This window comes from Centruroides sculpturatus, unplaced genomic scaffold (assembly GCF_000671375.1).
Source record: "Centruroides sculpturatus isolate CEXI.00-Female unplaced genomic scaffold, Cexi_2.0 scaffold1069, whole genome shotgun sequence".
Lineage (NCBI taxonomy): Eukaryota > Metazoa > Arthropoda > Arachnida > Scorpiones > Buthidae > Centruroides > Centruroides sculpturatus.
Window position 1 is genome coordinate 266,978 of NW_019385224.1, and position 19,901 is coordinate 286,878.

Sequence of the window (19,901 nt, forward strand, 5' to 3'; positions counted from 1 at the left end):
ATATATATATATATATATATAAAAAGATGATGATAGATTAAAAAAATTGAATCTTAATAACAATCCATTCCTGGAAATTTCGTGTCTTCACAATTGATGATATCATCCAATAGAGATTCAAAATTATTTGTATAAAGATCTGTTGATTTTTCACTTTCTTCCAAGATTGATCGCAAATTTTCAGATTGTAGAATTTCTACAAAGTCTTTTACATCCATTTCTATGTCGGTACTATGCAAAATATCTACAACATCATTGACTTTTGAAATAGGTTTAATCAGATCACAAATTTGTTTGTCAGTTTCGATATCAAGAACACTTTCAATTATTCTAGATCTGCTTTCATCATTAATAGAAATACTCATGGAGTCGGATCCCAATTTTAGGTCATCTTTAGCTCTGCGTATAAAATTATTTAATCCAGACGATGATGTATCGGTATTTATAGACGTGAGGTGACCTATTAAGTCGAGAAGAATCTTAACTGCTACGTTTTGTACAGTTTTATCGTGATCTTCGATTGCACTTGTAAAAGAACGAGCAAAACCGCACTGACACAAATCCGTCAGCAATTTTTGATCGTTGTTATTTGACAAAGTTAAATTCTGGTTGAGAATAAATTCCCAACTTTTTAAGGCAGACATTTTCACTTCCCAATCTAAGTCCGTGGTAACTGCCAAATAAAGAGATTTATAGAAATATTGAGGCACATCTTTGCTTTCGATCCAATTAAAGATGGCTTTTGCGGCAGCTCGGTGTACAAAAGTGTCCGAGTCGCACAATAAAGCTCGACAGTAAATTAATAAAGCATTATCCTAAAAAATAAGAAAAGTGAGAATGTATATCATAAATAATTTTAAATATTTAATAATAATTAATACTAACCAAAGAAATCTTTTTATCTTCAAAGAGACGTTTCCATCCTTCGGCAGATAAGATAAAATAGGAAACTGTTTGAATGGCTGTTGCTCTGATGTAACCTTCGTAAACTTCGGAATTTGCAATGTCCCATATAATGGTATGAAAGGACTGCTTACAGAACCAAGGGATAATGTCTGAAATAAAAACATTTATAAGTGTTTCTATTATTTACTTGCAAGGATAATACTGTAAACATTCTCATTGCATCACAAGAAGCAATTTTAAGCATGTACTTACATTGCCAAGCCAAATTTTGCAAATAAAATTTTTTGTTTTATCACCTTATAAAATAATTGCTTACTAATGCCGAATGGTCTGCTGTATTATCAGACTATAATAAGGCTAAATTAATAATTAGATATAAAGTAATTGGCTAGAAGTAGGTGGTTAGGCTGCCACCTTGTGAATATTAGTGAGGTTGAGGCCGAAGTTTTAAACGCGAAAACGTGTATGTCGGATGTTCAGCGCTGCTTTGCTGTAAGCCTAGAAGTTTGACAATGATGTTTGGATAGTCAGTGGAATCATGCTCGACATTCCAAACACCATTGTCAAACTTCTAGGCTTATAGAAAAGTGGCGCTGAATGTCTGACATACACGTTTTCGCATTTAAAACTTTGGCCTCAACTTCGCTATTTATAATAAAATTTCTGAAAGAAAATTGGCAAAGAGTGGAACATATGAATCTGCAACTCTTGCTTACCATAGAGATGTGTTGCCAATTATGCTACTTGAACCTCCATCTAATGCTTTAAGTAATGATGGCATTACTTAAAAATCAATTTATGGACTTATTGTTTATAATTGCTTACTGTAGATGCAATAAATTTTTTGCTGATATTTTAACTTATTCCATAAACTCATTAATATGTGAATTTATACATTTGCTATCAAAGAATCAACAATTTATTTTGATGGTTGGATGACTTGGGATTGAATCTAGGCAGAGAACTGTTAGAGAAAGGAAGAGATCATACATATATAATCTTTTCCTGTTTCTAACAGTTATGATTATAATGTTGACTGCTTGTAAAGTGGCAACACTTAGTGAGACCCTTAGAACATAAAGAGGTAAAAGAAACAATAGAACTACTGTAGTTTTCAGAAGTGTGTGCTACTATCAATGAATAGACACTAGTAGTAGTCTTCTAGATATACAGGATATACAGGTATCCTTTGTATAGCATGATATTTACGTTCCAAAAAGCTATGTTATGTTATGCAAATCTGTGCTATACAAAACAAAAGACTAGTGCAAAACATAGGTTTAGGATCCAACAGTTAAGAAAAATATAATATTCTTTTTTATTACTAAGAGAAATATGTTTATTAAAGAAATCAATAATTTATTTCTAGTCAATAATTAACTAACAATCACAATTAAAAGTCCTGTATTACACATGAATATTAATTTTAGTTAAACCAAGGGTTTTCTTTTTACAAACTATCATCATCATCTGAGCTTTTTTGTCAATCTTGATCAGAAATATCAGCAACATACTCATTTTTTAAATAATTTTTATCATAAATATTTTTCATGGATGACAAAAATACCAGTATGTTATTAATTGAAAATTTGTTCTAGCAGATTATGTTTATTCAGTCAAGTACCAAGCAATTTTTTTTTTTCCAGAATTTGATTTTCAGAAAACTGAATTGTTCGAGTCGGGAACAGTTTGGGTATCTAGATAACACTGTATTTTGTTTGTCATTTTTATGAATGTTTACTTACCTATGGTTAAAAAAAAGCTTAACAACACTTACCTAAAAATATTTAAATAAACTTTACTAAATACAAAGATTAATCTATAGAAACAAAACACAGTGACAATCTTAAAGGCTAAAGTCTGAAAGCATTGACAACAACACCTGGTTCATAGAAAAGGTAGGATAAGGAAGAAAAACATTTTACTATTAGTTTTCATTAAAGTACACAAGACAAAAGGCACAAAACAAATTGAAATTTCAATATTCTAAAATCTGGACAAATATGAGACAATGCGCATACTCACTTCAATAAAAAAAATATTGAGTAATAGCGTTTGTACTTAAAAATTGTGAAATATATGGAGGAATTTTCAAACCATGTATGAGAAATACCTGTAGAATAGTTACATGTAGTTATATGTCAGAATACAGTAGTGTACTTAAAGATAGTGTTTCATTATTGTCCCAACAAGAACTCCAAGAATATTAGAAGAGATCAGGGCCTGTCCCTCACCACCTGGTCATTTATATTACAGGTTTGGTCAAATCCAAGATACAGTACATATGATTAAAAAAACTCTGTTATGCCCACAGGACAGAAAATTATCAAGATCCTTTATTAGAATCCTTTTTTTGTTTAGATCTATCATAAAGTATATCATAATAATCTAAATATCAGGAAACTTATGAAAACTCAAATAAGAAGATTTTACCCTCAAACTTATGTAGTTTAAAACTTCTGTAAGATCTATTTGTTCAGATATATGAATAACATATGTTTGATAATGTTGGTCAATACTCCAAGTTTCATGTGCATTAGTTTGAAAGAGCTGCTGCTGCAAAGTCCAGATCACTGGATTAGCTGGTGTGCCCCCATTTCTTGGCACATTCAATCATCTCTTTGACTTTTTTCTTTGTGGATGTAACAATTGTTTTTATGCTACTGAAGTACTAGACACAAGAACTCCCATTAACAGTGTGACACCTAACATGACGGTTCAGATGTGGGCCAAAATCAAGTAAAGACCAGATATATGTGTCACATCAGGAGCACATGTGGAAATGTACTACCAGTTTAATATAATAACTAACTTTTTCAGATGTTTTTTTATTATTATTGTCTACAATACTATAATCACATTTCTTTTCCCAAAATTAATCCACAAAACTAGGGAGGATCAAGAGCAAACAGATTATATATAAAAGTTATTTAATTAAAATCTTTTAAAATTATTTTCTGTTTGTATTAGATTTAATTTTCAAAGATTGAATCAAATTTTATTCCATGTGCTTTTTATTAACCAAATTTAATCTGTTGTGTCTTGAGAATAAATCATAAATTTTCAAAAAGAAAAATGTTTAAAATAATTAAATTACAGTTTGTTTTTAATTAATCCATTAGTTAAACTTTTCTTGTAAGTAATAAAATTATAAAATGTTCTTTTAAAACATTACTCTTTTGTAAACCCTTTCTCTTTAACTCTTTATGCTCTGAAAATGTTTTCTAAGTACCTGAAGATGAAATTGCTTTTACCCCTGAGGCTCAAGGAAAATTTGTATAATAAAACCAGTTAAATAACTTTTCTTTCAGCTGATTTTGTCTTGAACAGATTGAGTCAATTTTGGTCAATCTCATGTTTAAAGAGTTAATTAATGAGCAATTATATGAGCAAGATCTTGATGCTTAATGTTCTAGATTTTAGTTGTGTTATACTTTTGCTGTTAACAAGTGAAACATGCTGGTCATCTATCTAACTGTTCTACAGAAAATTTTTAAATTGAAATAACACGACTTCCAGTCAAAACCAGAAGTTTGGATATACAGTAGTTAATCGGGACTTCTGGCTCCTAAGCTTTCCATTTCTGGTCTTGACTTTCATCTATCTAACTCCATTCTTGAGATTAAGGAAAGACAGACAGATGGATCACAGTGGAAATTTATAGACTTGCAATTTTAAAATTGCAGCCCAATAACCTTCCAAATATTAAATTATCAGTTCTATGTTATCTCAAGTCAAATAAATTAACAGTTTATCTAGTTAATAACTAATTACAGGTATACCTCACCTTACGTCGGTAATTGGTTCCAGGAGAGGCGACGTAAGTCGGAATTACTTGTCTCTGAATCTACTTGTCACTAGGCTAAACCATAAATTACTATTCCCAGTTCTGTATTTATTTATTAATGCATTTTGAATAATATATGGTTAATAAAACTCTATTTTAAGCTTACAAATAAATTTGTTTTTAATACAGTACAGAAAAAAGTAATCTAAATTTACGAATGCATGTACTGTACTGTAAATACAGTACATACTTGTAAATGTATATATTTTAATATGATTTTATGTGCTTTAAACGTTTTTCTAGTGATATTACGACTTCAATATTTGTGGCGGACAGACGTTAAGTCGAATAAAATGACTTAAACTTGATTTTTATTTTTGATACTTTTTTGACAAACGACGTATAATCGGGAACGACGTAACTCAAAACTACGTAAGTCGAGGTATACCTGTATTGTAATTCAGTTGTCCATTGACTTAACAAGCAAAAGTGATATGTTTTTCATGTATATTATAATAATATAATTTTGTTAAAGAAATTACACTATTATTTGCATGTAATAATAAGAATTCTTAAAATTTTTACCTTCGTGTGAAAAAAATATATCATTAATTAAACACAGAGTGCTGTCTATTACTTCCCAGTTCGGATCGAGCAATCGTTTTGTTAAAACATTTCTGAAAGCATCCAAAGGAGGAAATTTTCCCCATTCTTCATCTTGCTGTACACACAATTTTCCCCACAAACAAAGAAGTTTCCCTAAAAGTTTAGTGCACTTATCAATTACCTAAAAAAATACTTTATCAATATTCATTTTAAAATGTTATGTTAAAATTATATAATGATTTTTAAGATGCACTCACCGGCGAAACTGTGTTTGGACTTTCCAATAAATTAATGACGGCCGTTGTTAATCTAGATATGTCGAGTTTTATGTATTCGCTATCTAAAATGAAAATTTTGAAATCATTTCAGGATTACAAGATATAATAAAAATATATTTTTCATAAGATACATTACAAATTTACCGTAAAGTTCAAAGTTATCTAAGAAGAATGTAAGTAATGCAACTTGTAATCTTTGACAGTTGAACGGATAACCTTGCAACGTAGATCTGACTGAACATTCTGTTGTAAGCGAAAGCAAGCTTTGCAACTGTAGACAAATTTCTTGTTTTTGCTTGAAAATAAAATTAATTTTAATAATATTATGTATGCAAGTACATTAAGAAAAATCTGGAGCAACATACCTGACAGCTTAACTTCTTGGCAATTTTAGAAATAGAAGATATGTTTAAATTAATAATTTTAATAGTTGAATTTTTGTTATTTAGAGTCGATTCTAAGCAGGATAGAATGTAAGGAGGCACGTCTCCCGTGTCTGTTAAGTAGGATAAAGGAGATAAGAAAATATCCATTATCTCTTTAGACAAAGTTTCGTTTGATTGATTCCTGTAAGAAAGATTAGACTGTTTGTATAATTAAGTATTATTTTAAAATCTTTAATTACGAAGGAATTTAAATGGTTGATTCATAAATAGATTCATTAAATGGAATTCCTAGATTGAATTGATAAGATAAGGCAAGGCAACATGAGCAAAGAGAGAGAGGAGCAATCCATCAAGGAGAAGTGTCTTCCAGAAGGACTTTCTATGGGAAACTGGTTCCTATTTAGGTGTTACACATGCAAAGAAAACCTAGAAGATTCCACATGGCCAGATGCAAATGTGCAGACAACTTTTCACCACAGCATGCAATTCAACTTTTATGCAAAACTCAAGTGAGAAACCATTTTACATGCTCGTTAGTGAACTGATACATCATCTAGTAATTCCACACTAAATTAGATATTCATTAGATATCACTCATGGGGAATTATGAAATGAGTTCATAATTCCCCATGCAGATTATACCATTTTTGCAGGTTGTTTAATGACTACATATTGTATATTGTTAAGCAAATATCAGAGTTTACTTAGACAAACCTGTAAAGCAGTGATTCTCAAAGTGGGGGTTGCGACCCCCAGGTGGGTCGTGAAAAATATTTGGGGGGGTCGCAGAAAAATTGATGACAGATCAATTNCATACTTGTAAATGTATATATTTTAATATGATTTTATGTGCTTTAAACGTTTTTCTAGTGATATTACGACTTCAATATTTGTGGCGGACAGACGTTAAGTCGAATAAAATGACTTAAACTTGATTTTTATTTTTGATACTTTTTTGACAAACGACGTATAATCGGGAACGACGTAACTCAAAACTACGTAAGTCGAGGTATACCTGTATTGTAATTCAGTTGTCCATTGACTTAACAAGCAAAAGTGATATGTTTTTCATGTATATTATAATAATATAATTTTGTTAAAGAAATTACACTATTATTTGCATGTAATAATAAGAATTCTTAAAATTTTTACCTTCGTGTGAAAAAAATATATCATTAATTAAACACAGAGTGCTGTCTATTACTTCCCAGTTCGGATCGAGCAATCGTTTTGTTAAAACATTTCTGAAAGCATCCAAAGGAGGAAATTTTCCCCATTCTTCATCTTGCTGTACACACAATTTTCCCCACAAACAAAGAAGTTTCCCTAAAAGTTTAGTGCACTTATCAATTACCTAAAAAAATACTTTATCAATATTCATTTTAAAATGTTATGTTAAAATTATATAATGATTTTTAAGATGCACTCACCGGCGAAACTGTGTTTGGACTTTCCAATAAATTAATGACGGCCGTTGTTAATCTAGATATGTCGAGTTTTATGTATTCGCTATCTAAAATGAAAATTTTGAAATCATTTCAGGATTACAAGATATAATAAAAATATATTTTTCATAAGATACATTACAAATTTACCGTAAAGTTCAAAGTTATCTAAGAAGAATGTAAGTAATGCAACTTGTAATCTTTGACAGTTGAACGGATAACCTTGCAACGTAGATCTGACTGAACATTCTGTTGTAAGCGAAAGCAAGCTTTGCAACTGTAGACAAATTTCTTGTTTTTGCTTGAAAATAAAATTAATTTTAATAATATTATGTATGCAAGTACATTAAGAAAAATCTGGAGCAACATACCTGACAGCTTAACTTCTTGGCAATTTTAGAAATAGAAGATATGTTTAAATTAATAATTTTAATAGTTGAATTTTTGTTATTTAGAGTCGATTCTAAGCAGGATAGAATGTAAGGAGGCACGTCTCCCGTGTCTGTTAAGTAGGATAAAGGAGATAAGAAAATATCCATTATCTCTTTAGACAAAGTTTCGTTTGATTGATTCCTGTAAGAAAGATTAGACTGTTTGTATAATTAAGTATTATTTTAAAATCTTTAATTACGAAGGAATTTAAATGGTTGATTCATAAATAGATTCATTAAATGGAATTCCTAGATTGAATTGATAAGATAAGGCAAGGCAACATGAGCAAAGAGAGAGAGGAGCAATCCATCAAGGAGAAGTGTCTTCCAGAAGGACTTTCTATGGGAAACTGGTTCCTATTTAGGTGTTACACATGCAAAGAAAACCTAGAAGATTCCACATGGCCAGATGCAAATGTGCAGACAACTTTTCACCACAGCATGCAATTCAACTTTTATGCAAAACTCAAGTGAGAAACCATTTTACATGCTCGTTAGTGAACTGATACATCATCTAGTAATTCCACACTAAATTAGATATTCATTAGATATCACTCATGGGGAATTATGAAATGAGTTCATAATTCCCCATGCAGATTATACCATTTTTGCAGGTTGTTTAATGACTACATATTGTATATTGTTAAGCAAATATCAGAGTTTACTTAGACAAACCTGTAAAGCAGTGATTCTCAAAGTGGGGGTTGCGACCCCCAGGTGGGTCGTGAAAAATATTTGGGGGGGTCGCAGAAAAATTGATGACAGATCAATTTTTTTTTTCAAATATTTTATAAATTTACTATAGATTCATGTTTAGAAATAGAAATCAAAAATATATAAAATAATTTTTACTTAATATAAACAATAAAATACAATATGAATATTTTAATATGATCCTGAATATAACTAAATTAATCCCACCTTTGGGATGTTTTTCTACACATACTCATTATGTTAGCGGTGATATATGAAGCTTATCCCAAATGGTAAGATGGGATTTTGGGTGCTTACAAAGCTTGCTCAGCAGTCCAGTTCTATTTGTAAATGTAAACAAATACATCACTCAATCTTTGCTTCAGGGGGTCCTTTGAAATTCTTAAGTGCAAAAGGGGGGTCGCGGACCAAAAACTTTGAGAAACACTGCTGTAAAGTATAGTCTACTACTCATGTAAACTGTATGTAGCACATTGATAAATATTTATATATCTATATATATTTATTGTATATTTATAAACAACTTCACTTGAATAAACATCCTTAGTTGAATTTCAAAATCAACTAAGGAATAATAAGTGAAAATTAAAATCAAATAAATGTTAATTGAGTGAAGCTCATTCCTTTATTTAAATCTAATGACATTTGAGTGTAAACTCCTCTGAAACTGCTTGACTGATCTCAACCAAATTTGGTATGGACATAGCGTCCATGTCAACGAATGTCATTAGCTATTTGGAATCCTGATAAGAGAAACTGCCATAGACATAAGATGGGATTTTGGGTGCTTACAAAGCTTGCTCAGCAGTCCAGTTCTATTTGTAAATGTAAACAAATACATCACTCAATCTTTGCTTGCCATTCCTTGAGTTTTAAATAATTCAACATAACAATTAAGTTCAATTCAAACACAAATTGTTTATCGTATTTATACAGACACTTGGCAAATCACAGGCTTAACTGGGGAGAAAAAAAGGGGGAGGAAAGGTCAGCGAAATACATTTGTTTGAAAGACTAGTATGTAAATTTTAATTGTAAATCAATTTAAACATGATTTTAAGTGTATGGAAGAAATTTTAATATTGTTTAAACTCATCAAAAAGGTATGTTTTTAAGATAACATGACCTTATATATTTGTTTGTTTAAACTGTTGTAACTTGTGAATTTTTATTTTAGTTGGCTGAAGAGGGGCAAGAAATGCCCGAAACGTGTATAAACGAAAGAAACACGTATCAACTGAATAAAATTTAATTCTATGATTTGCCAAGTGTCTGTATAAATACGATAAATAATTTGTGTTTGAATTGAAATGTGACAATTAAGTCTAAACTCCAACTTAAATGTTTTATATTCCTTTGTATACAGTTAAACCTCAGATTTCAAACACCTCACTTTATGAACATTTCAAAAGCCACATTTGTCCCAGTTGCTGTACAATAACTCTGTTGCCAAACAAGCTACTCGGCAAGAGCTGACCACAAATTAGAGAAAGACAGACTGTCAACTCCATATACTCCCTGTGTCAAAGAAAGTCAGTGGGTCCAACCAATCAACGACAGGATTACTGATTCAGAAATTAGTGGCACTGAGATCGCCTCATGTCATGATATGGAAGCTCAGTTTAACTATATACGAATATATATGAATTTGGACCGAAAGTCATGTTAATTCAATTCAAAATTTTCCCCAGAACGGTGTTAGATAGATAATTGGCATGATTCTATTGGTAACAAGAAAAGTATGATGTAGAGAACCACTAAAAGAATTGAGAATGTTGCGATGAAAAGTTGCAGCCCGGCATTGTGACGATGTCACAATAGACAATTGTTCATTAGAACTAGTTTGGTTTATTTGGTTACAGCAATGCGACACATGAGCGATCTGTCGAGAGGATGCATTCCAGGAAGACTTTTATAGGAAGCTGGACCCTATTTTGGTGTTACTAACATGAAGAAAACCCAGAAAACTCTTATGTGGCCAGCCCATTGGCCATGCCCAAACCCATGACTAACTACCAGTGTTTGGTGATCTTATCCACTCTGCTACTTGAGGGCACTTTTTAGAATTCAGAAACGAAAAAACCTGAGTTGTTAGATGTGGAAAATTAAATACTTATAGACTTACTATAAACTTTCCACAGGGTAACACTTGATTCCATGCAGGTAAGTGCTGTATCATTGTCACAATAATTAAGTGAATATAATATATATTTTTTAAAATTATATCCTTTTTTGTAAGAATTAAATTTAGTGTATTATTTCCTTAAATTTTTTGCCAATAGATGGCTCTACATGTAAATCAGCAAACCAAATGTAGATTGAAATTAACTGATTTACAGAAATCCAATAGATATTTTGGAGTGGAATGTACAACATTAACTAAGTTAGGGATATATAAATGTAACTGTCGAGTTTCATAACAGTTGGTCGAATGGCCTAGGAATGTATAGCAAACAAACAAACAAATATCCTCATTTATATATAGATAATATTAATATTTAATTTAATACTAGGTAGCCAATTAATTAAAATTAAAAAAATAAAATAATAATAAAAGCTCTGGCTTTACACCAAAACTGAAACTAAAATTTAAATCAAAGCAATTGAAACATAATATTTCGGAAAGTGTGGGTAAAGTACTTATTAGAGAGGTTGAGGCGCACGTTTTAAACGTGTACGTGTGACGTTCGGCGCCGCTTTCCCATAAGCCTAAAAGTTTGACAATGGTGTTTGGATAGTCGGTGGAATCACGCTCGACATTCCAAACACCATCGTCAAACTTTTAGGCTTACGGGAAAGCGGCGCCGAACGTCACACGTACACGTTTACACGTTTAAAACGTGCGCCTCAACCTCTCTATTGTCTATCTTGATTGATTTGGTTATATTTCATCCAGGCAGAGTCAAGTCTCTATAGCACTTATTTGTAAAGTGATGGTTTGAATTTCAATTTACAGTGACAGAACATACTAGGTAGCCTAACAGTTCAATTAATGTTAACTCGCTTATAATTAAAACTTAAAAACAATTTTTAAAAGCAGGCAAATTTATAAAACAAAAATTAATGAAATTACTAAAACACAAAATAAATCTAAATTTGATTATTTATTGTGCAAAACAACACTAAAACAATTTCTATAGCCATGTCGCAAACATGGGCGTAGCCAGAGTTTTGTTGTGGGGGGGACCCAGTAGAGTCCAACCTAACACAAAATTGAATTATTTCAAATTATTCATAACATTGGGCACAGTGGACCTTTTTTTTTTTTTATTAGTATTCAAAATTTTTAGCTTTAAGTTTTTTGTTGTTTCCAAATCGGCTTAACACTTTTTCGGCTGTGATTTTCTGAAGGGGGCACCAGGTTCACTGGGGAGGGCCGTGCCCACCCAGGCTCCTCCCTCGCTACGCCCATGGTCGCAAAAGGAAAAAAAAAGCTGCAATTAATTTAAAAAATTGTAATTAAGGGTTTAGTTAATTTTGCCGGCAAAATTAAATAAATAATTACTAAAAATAATTATAAAAATAAAACTAAATAAATTAAACGAAAAATTAATTAAAACTAAAAATAATAAAATTAAAATGCTGGTCATTACACCAAAATCAAAACCAAAACCAAAATTAAAATCAGAACTAATTAAAATATAAAAGTTGTTCTATTTTAAAATTTACAGTATTTGTGTGCATTTTTGCTTTTAATGTGTATATGTTACTGTGAAAGACCGAAATTAGAGAATGTCGATATTCTCTGGTGAATGTCGACACATATAAAACACATTGGTGAATATTTGGATATATTAATATATATTCAAACAATCGCCAGTGTATGTCGACAAGCACAGATAAGCTTTGGTGGAGGTTGAAACGACATCCGAGAAGCCAATGTGGACAGAGAGGCGACAGTTTGTCGCCAAATTCTTCGCTATTTCCTTCTGCTCAAATTGGTGATACCGTTCGAATCCAAGAAATGTACAGCCACAGTCCACGATGTCGACCGTGGCTGTACAGATGCCCGAAATGTGTTGCTAGTTGTTGTTGAAATAGAAGACTCCGACTTTTATAAATTAGCAAACAAAAATGGTACCCTCAAGCAACTTTATACCTGTAATCAGTTCGTAATTTGTAAAAAAAAGTTACTTTCCATAGATGAGATTTCTTCTCAAGAAATATCGCTGAGAGAAACAGCTGCAGCTAATTCTAGAAGTGGAGGGCAAGGCTATACACGCTGTCATTGCAAAAAAGAAGTGTTCCACAAATAAATGCAGCTGTAAAAGCAAGGAACTCTTGTGAATTCAAAGTGTCATAACAGTTTAAGTTGTTGCACTAAATAAGAATGTATAACGTTAATCACATAATTTATGTGTAAGTTTACTATTATGTATTATTTTTCTTTTCTGATTAAAAATGTACTGTTTGTTTTAATTTCAACAGTTCATTTACATGTGCTGTTACTTAAGTTTTCTCCTATTTTGACATATTAAAATGTTGCATTTTTGTCTTAACGTAATAAACATATTTTTGTTGAACATTCACCATTAGTGTATGCTGAATGTTAACATTTGCAAGTGTAAGTGAGAAATAGTGATATTTAGCAAATATTTCGTACATACATGAAACGACTGTGTGAATGCTGACATTCACCGGAGAATGTTGACATTCGCCAGATATCGTTCATTCACAGTAACATATATATTAAAACAAATTAATCCATTTTGTATTGTTTCTTATGTGAAAATTTCTTTTGGTTTTTGAACAAGCTTTAGGAATAAATTAAGTTTGAAAACAAGGTTTGATTGTATTTGTAAACATTGCTGGCTAGCAGCACTGAACAAGCTCAAAAGCTATTACATATGAACTGAATTAAGTGGTTCCAAAGCAAAGTTTCAAAGGAGTAAATGTTTCCAAAATCAGATATTGTTACTTGTATTTTGAAACACATTAAATAAACTAGATTTCAGCATAAATCTTGTTCAAACCAATTATGTTCTGTCATTTATTATATTATCAAATATATCTAATGCAATAAATAAATAATATATACCTAACACATATACGTGTAATTTTAATTAAAGCATCTCTATTTGATGATGTCTAGAGATATATTTAGCAGTCCAAATGCAATCAAATCTGGCTTGGTGGCTTTCAGGCCATGCAAAGACAACTCCATGAAAACAGATTAGTACCCATAACTCACTATAATGTCATTTTTAATGCTATCAGTAACAAACATTTTATAGCACAAGACACTTGTGTAATAAACAGTAGAAACCTAAGTGATGCAGAGAATACTGCTCAATGCAATCCTCATTCTGAAAGTATAAAACCTGAACAGTGAGTTCAACAGCCAATTGTAATTGAATCGTTACGGTGCTTCTCACATGCAGCATGATACTGTCTTCTGAGGCTGTCAAGTTTACAACATGTCCTCAATAAACCATGCATTTTAAAAGTCCCTACACCAAAAGTAATGTGGATTAAGATCTGGAGAATGAAGTGAATAGGTGGTAGGAAATGTATGACTAATCACTCTGTTATTGGTAAAATGTTGCAGAAATTGCCATATACATGGTATTCAATATGTGAGGGCATCTTGCATGAAGTGATTCAAAGTATTATTGCAGTTGCAGTTGGGTATAACAAAAGTGTTAAGCACCTCTTGGTATCAATGGGCTGTCATAGAACATGTCACATGAACAAGTTTCTTTGAAGAAAAATGACTTAAAAATAAACATGGTTATGAATCCCTACCAGACTATTACTTTAGGCGAGTGCAGTGAAATCTGCTGGAAAACACAAGGGTTTTCTGTGAATCAAGTGACAGTTATAAATGTTTCACTAAGGTATATATGCCTTGTCACTCCACAAGATCTTCCATGGTCAAACACACTCATATCCATTCTCATAAAGGAGATCAATGCAAAGGTCAATTGGACTTCCCTATCAGAGTCAAACAATTATAGTTATAGCTGATCTTATAAGGATAACAATACACCAACTTTCTCAGGACATTCTATACCACAGGTTCTCAAACTTATTTCGACCACCGCCCACTTTGAGATAAAAAAAAATCTAGTATAATGTCATGACAGTTCGATGACATGTAATGTCATCGAACGAACTGCCATGACATTACATGTGCACTACTGGAATGTGTAGCATTAGTCATTGAGTATTCAACAACAGCTAGGATAACATCTAAAACAACTTGTGAAGTGATCATTCTCCTGAGAGCTTGTGAAGTTGATGATCTTTGACATAAATTCTTATGACAGCAAAATTCCTGAAATGTAATCATAGCATTGTTGTTGTTTACATAAAATAGCTTTACAAGAAACATGAGTTCAACCAAGGTGATGAGAATGACATACAGCTGGACCACTTTTATACCCAGAACAAGGCTGCAAAACAAGAAACAAGAGCTTTTTCATTGCTTACAGTGCCAAAAATGGTAAGTTTTGGAACTAATGTGTTTTTAAGAAATGTCTTCTAAATAATGTTCTAAAACGTCACCATACAAGGTTTAGTTGTATTAGGATTGCTAAATATCTCCTTAATCATTGAATATGGGTTCTTTACAATCACCTGGTATATATATATATGTTAGGCTCAAAAACCGAAAATGCTCACCGAGTGAAAAAAAAACGACCACAATACGTTTTGGCTAATTCAAAACAACAACAAAGAGAAATTCGCATTGTGGCTTTCATGATATTTGACCACCATGCGTTGTGGTGATTAAGAAAAGCCATAATGCATTTCTGAATGTTAGCTGATGCAACCACGATATGATGGACAGGTTGAAATTGGTTTGAATGTTTTAGTTAGGGTGCCTGATATTGATCGGGGATGTGCGTGCAGCTCCCAGAAATGTTTTAGCTGTTATGAGCATTAATCTACCAGGTCTCTCAGTTAGGAAACAAAAAAGGTTTTCCTGATCAACTTTATGCTTGTAATGAATTTACAATTTCTGACAGTTACTTCATTAACATTCAGGACGTACCCTGAACTTCATTAACACTTCGCTCAGCATCCATGTTAACATCTGGAAGTAAGCAAGGGTTTATAATGTGTCACTGTAAAAGATACTGTATTGATAAAAAACGCAAATGTCACAGAACATAAAATGCAACTCAAAATATCATGGTAATAATTCTTGTAAAAATAAATCACTCTGCAACATTCTTGATTCTCATAAAAAAGACTGATTTAATAAAAGTTCCTGACAAAGTAATTATTTTTAGTAAATTAATTGTTTGAAAATGTTGACATCTCAGGCACCGCAATAGATTTTCATGAATGATTAAATGTTGTCGAAAAGTAACCAAGTTACATTTCTGTATGTGGTGAATAATTTTCTTACCTGCTTATATAAGATAATTGAAGATATATAAGTCATAATGAAAAAGAAAGTTTTATTTTCTTATCACCACCTCGTTATTAGTTAACATCCAGAACTTGTGGTGGCTTTTAACCATAATAAATCCGTCACACAGTGGTTTTTAACTTTAGCAGCTGATTTTTATGTCATCATATAGAGTACATTGAGCACCTACTAGTACATGTAGTTGACCTTTAGCACTTTTAAGCAAAAACAAAAAAATCAAATGTGTATTTTTCTCCATACATTTATTTCTTTGAAATTTTTTTAAATATGAAAATTAAATTTATAGGAAAACTTGTAGAATTAAAAATTGTAAACAAAAATGTTTTGAGGCTAGAACTCATATTTTAAAGTTACAAACCACTGTGCGTTGTATCACCCTCTATCATGGTTGCATCAACTAAGTTCAGAACATGTTATGGCTTTTCTTAATCACCACAATGTATAGTGGTCAAATATCATGAAAGCCACGATGCAAATTTCGCTTTGTGGTCATTTTTTTCGCTCAGTGAGCATTTTCAGTCTTTGAGCCTAACATATACATACATTAGCTACCTTAAATTAAATTATCTATCATTAGATAAATTGTTAATAAATGAGAAATGCATACCGAATGATAGACAGAGATAGGAAATGTAGAATAGCATGTATATGTTTAACATCAATTAACTTCTTAACCAATTCTTCAATGATACACTGGTCTTGCCTAAATAAAATGCAATGATAAGTCAAATACATTCAATGTATACGGCAATAGAAAAAACTTGCTATAACTTACCATGGGGAAACAAAAATAGATAATAATTCCAACAACTTGTTTATATAAATTTCATTCATTTTATTGCTTCTTAAATTCCTGTTTATAATATCTATTACCTTTGGAACAGGGATCAAAGTTTTATTATTTGGTTGCAATTCTGAAAATATTCTAAATACTTCAACAGTAGAATCAATCAACTTTCTTGATCTATCAAGCTTTAGTGATATAGAAGAATCTTGCAGATAATTAAATAATTCTAACAAAGTATCTTCAAAAATCTTTAGAAAATTATCTTTGTTAATAGCATTACATTTGGAAGCATTTAGAAGTGTAGATAGTTGTATTGCTATTAAATTAGCAGCAGTTCTTTGCACATATAAACTATCTTCACCTAAACAGCACATACCAAAATCTATAGCACCTAAATTAAATTAAAGTACAATCCTTTTTAATTCATCTTAATTATTTGTATTAATGTTTAATTTAAGCAATTAAAGCTTACCATTACTATGAAGCCATAGAATATATTGTTCTTTTGCTGCTAATATGCTGAGAAATTCCAATACCGACACTTTTACCGAAAAATTCATCACTTGATAATTTTTTTCTTCAAATATATTACTTATCAGACACAGGAGTTTCTTTTCATTCCTTTCTAATGATGATAGAATATCATTATGATTATGACACACAGCCAACAGTTTTAACAAGAAGGAAACTGTTGTGCAGTTTATATCAGATAGTTCTCTGTTTAAAGCTTTCTCTAGATATTTTTCTAGTTCTGTCCTTCTAAGCATTTCAGTAACAAAATTTCCTGCAAAAATAATATAAACTAATATTAATATGATTCAGATTTCAATGGCACTCCACTTACAATCATCTTGTTTTAATAATAATAAATCTTATCAAATAAATTATGCTTCCATTACATAAATTTTGGTAAAATTGAAATTCTGAATGAAGCTGTATATCATACTTATAGGAGTAAAAGAAATCAAAGAAACTGATGGTCTACATGTAATCCTTCAAAAGATATAGCTCCTAAAAACTGGCCTATCTGGAATTTTGAAGACCCTCAACAATGGGATAAAATTTAAAAATGAAAAAATCTGGAACTATTTCTCAAAACAATGCTAAAAATCAATTTTTGCACTTTATTAGAGATGGCTAAGAACTGATAAAACATGAGAAATGCCATTACACTGACTACTTTTGGGGTATAGCAGTGTACTATAGTATGTATACTATATACTACACTGCTATATCTCATTAAAGATTACATGTAGATCATTGATTCCTCCTTAGACTATTGACTCATATGCCTTACTCCTATAGGCATGATCTACTGTTTTGATAAGGTTCCAACTTCCTCATTCAGAACTGCAATTTTGCCTAAATTTACATTATGATAATCCAAACTTTTGCATTTTTTGTACTCAGAGTAATACATTATATTTCAAATAGGCAACTTATCTCTTTTAATAGAATTACAATTTACTTGTGATCAAAGCAATCCATGTCTTTTGTCACAAATAGTAGTAGCTTGCTTCAATCATAAACAAAGTTTTATTCCTTTAATGTCAAGAATTCTCTATGAATCTTTCCTCATTTATCTAAGAGATAAGTTAACTATTTGTATATATTCATATATAGAACTGTTTAGATCAACTGTAGGATGAATGAATTGGAACATGTTGAATTCATAATTCAAAATACCAGTTACACTATTCATTTATTTCTTACAATCAGGCAATGTCTCTTTAACTTCATACACTATACAGTGTGACCTTAAAATAATTGTGCATGCTAGAAGTTATCTGTATTCTATCTTCCATTTCTTTATATTTCTCTAGACACCAACATTATATTGACTGTTAAAGTCATTAAAATGATCCTATAGCTTCAGTTAAGTCTTAAATTACTAGGTAGCATTAAGAAATTTTCTTCCATAATATCCCTGCATTTTTTTATGCAGCGAGAGCATAGCAAAATGACGTCATGAGCAGTGTTGGCCAATTAGAAACCAGTTTCAGTCTGTTCGCTATAAAGTGCTTCTCGAGCACTGCATAAAGAAACGCAGGGTATCACAGAGTGAATTGTTACACATTATTAAGTTGTGATTTTGAGAAGACTGCAGTATATAAAATCTATCGATTGGAAGTCAATTTTATATACTGAAAGTCATCTGCCAAACTTGTCCATTAAGATATTTTTCAAAGATTCAATGCTCAAATCTTATACACAAAGGTCTTGTAGCCATTCTGCAGATTTATTATTATATCCCATCTTAATATTGGAGTTTTATATAATTAAAACTTAATCATTTTGAGATTATATTATTGAACAGATAATGCTCATTTTATTTGTATTAAATTAAACTTTAATATGAGAAATATTTAGATGTAAGATGAAACGTGTCCAGAAACAAAAATATAAGTTTTAATTTAAGTGAAAGACTTGTTCATGAAGATAACAAAAGAATAACAATGGAAAGCATGGTAAAATTGCAGTTCTGAATGAAGGGTTTAGATTGGTTTTTGATTTCGGGGAGAGATATATTTTAAAAAGGATCACATGTACACAATCGGTTCCTTTAGCATTTTACTCGTACGGGCGTTGTCTACAGCGCTGATAAATCCCAACCGCCTCATTCAGAGCCGAATTTGTACCCTTTGGAGTGAAGAAATGATCTTTGAATTTTGTTTAAATGTGTTGAGTTTTGATTAACCAATAAAGTAATTCTACCAGATTTTTCATTTTCTTCTTTGACAAAAGTAATTAACTTCTCCAATAACGAATCGTCAATATCATCTTTTAATTTTCCAAAAGAAATCAACTTAAAAACGTGATTAAGTTTATTAAAGATCGTTTCCGACTTCGTATCATCCATTAAAATGAACTAGCTAAATACAGTAACTATTAAAATAGAATAACAACTAGTTATACAAATCCTAACGTGACACTTTAAACAATTACGGAGGTCGCCATTTTGGTTTAACCTCGTTCACACATACTTAAATATTTGGGGTTTGTTTGTTTTGGGTTTTTTTTGTAAATTTTATTCAGTTTTCTAATCGTTAAAATATTTAACAATTAGAATTCTTACGTGTTTAAAAAATTTTAAAAATTAATTCCATTTTATATAAAATATATATGCAAAATATATGTTTTTATTCAAGTGTCTAGGTAGAGGGAGCTTTACTGCTTCTT

The 19,901-nt window shown here is 31.1% G+C and overlaps 1 protein-coding gene across 2 annotated transcripts; it reads right to left on the bottom strand.

Moving 5' to 3' along the window:
- Nucleotides 1–19: 19 nt before the first annotated feature.
- LOC111636375 lies at nucleotides 20–19,676 on the bottom strand. Of its 2 annotated transcripts, XM_023381612.1 has the most exons (10): nucleotides 19,437–19,676; nucleotides 17,194–17,505; nucleotides 16,710–17,112; nucleotides 16,542–16,637; nucleotides 7,780–7,981; nucleotides 7,559–7,709; nucleotides 7,394–7,476; nucleotides 7,116–7,317; nucleotides 886–1,055; nucleotides 20–815 (listed from the first exon to the last, which is right to left on the bottom strand). In XM_023381612.1, the coding sequence occupies exons 1-10, from the start codon at nucleotides 19,579–19,581 to the stop codon at nucleotides 54–56; spliced, it is 2,526 nt and encodes an 841-aa protein (XP_023237380.1). In that variant the 5' UTR covers nucleotides 19,582–19,676; the 3' UTR covers nucleotides 20–53. The 2 variants fall into 2 exon arrangements, with proteins under 2 accessions (XP_023237380.1, XP_023237381.1); XM_023381613.1 differs by lacking the exons at nucleotides 7,116–7,317; nucleotides 7,394–7,476; nucleotides 7,559–7,709; ... (3 more) ...; nucleotides 17,194–17,505; nucleotides 19,437–19,676 and adding exons at nucleotides 5,279–5,480; nucleotides 5,557–5,639; nucleotides 5,722–5,872; nucleotides 5,943–6,162.
- Between the last annotated feature and the right edge of the window lie 225 nt (nucleotides 19,677–19,901).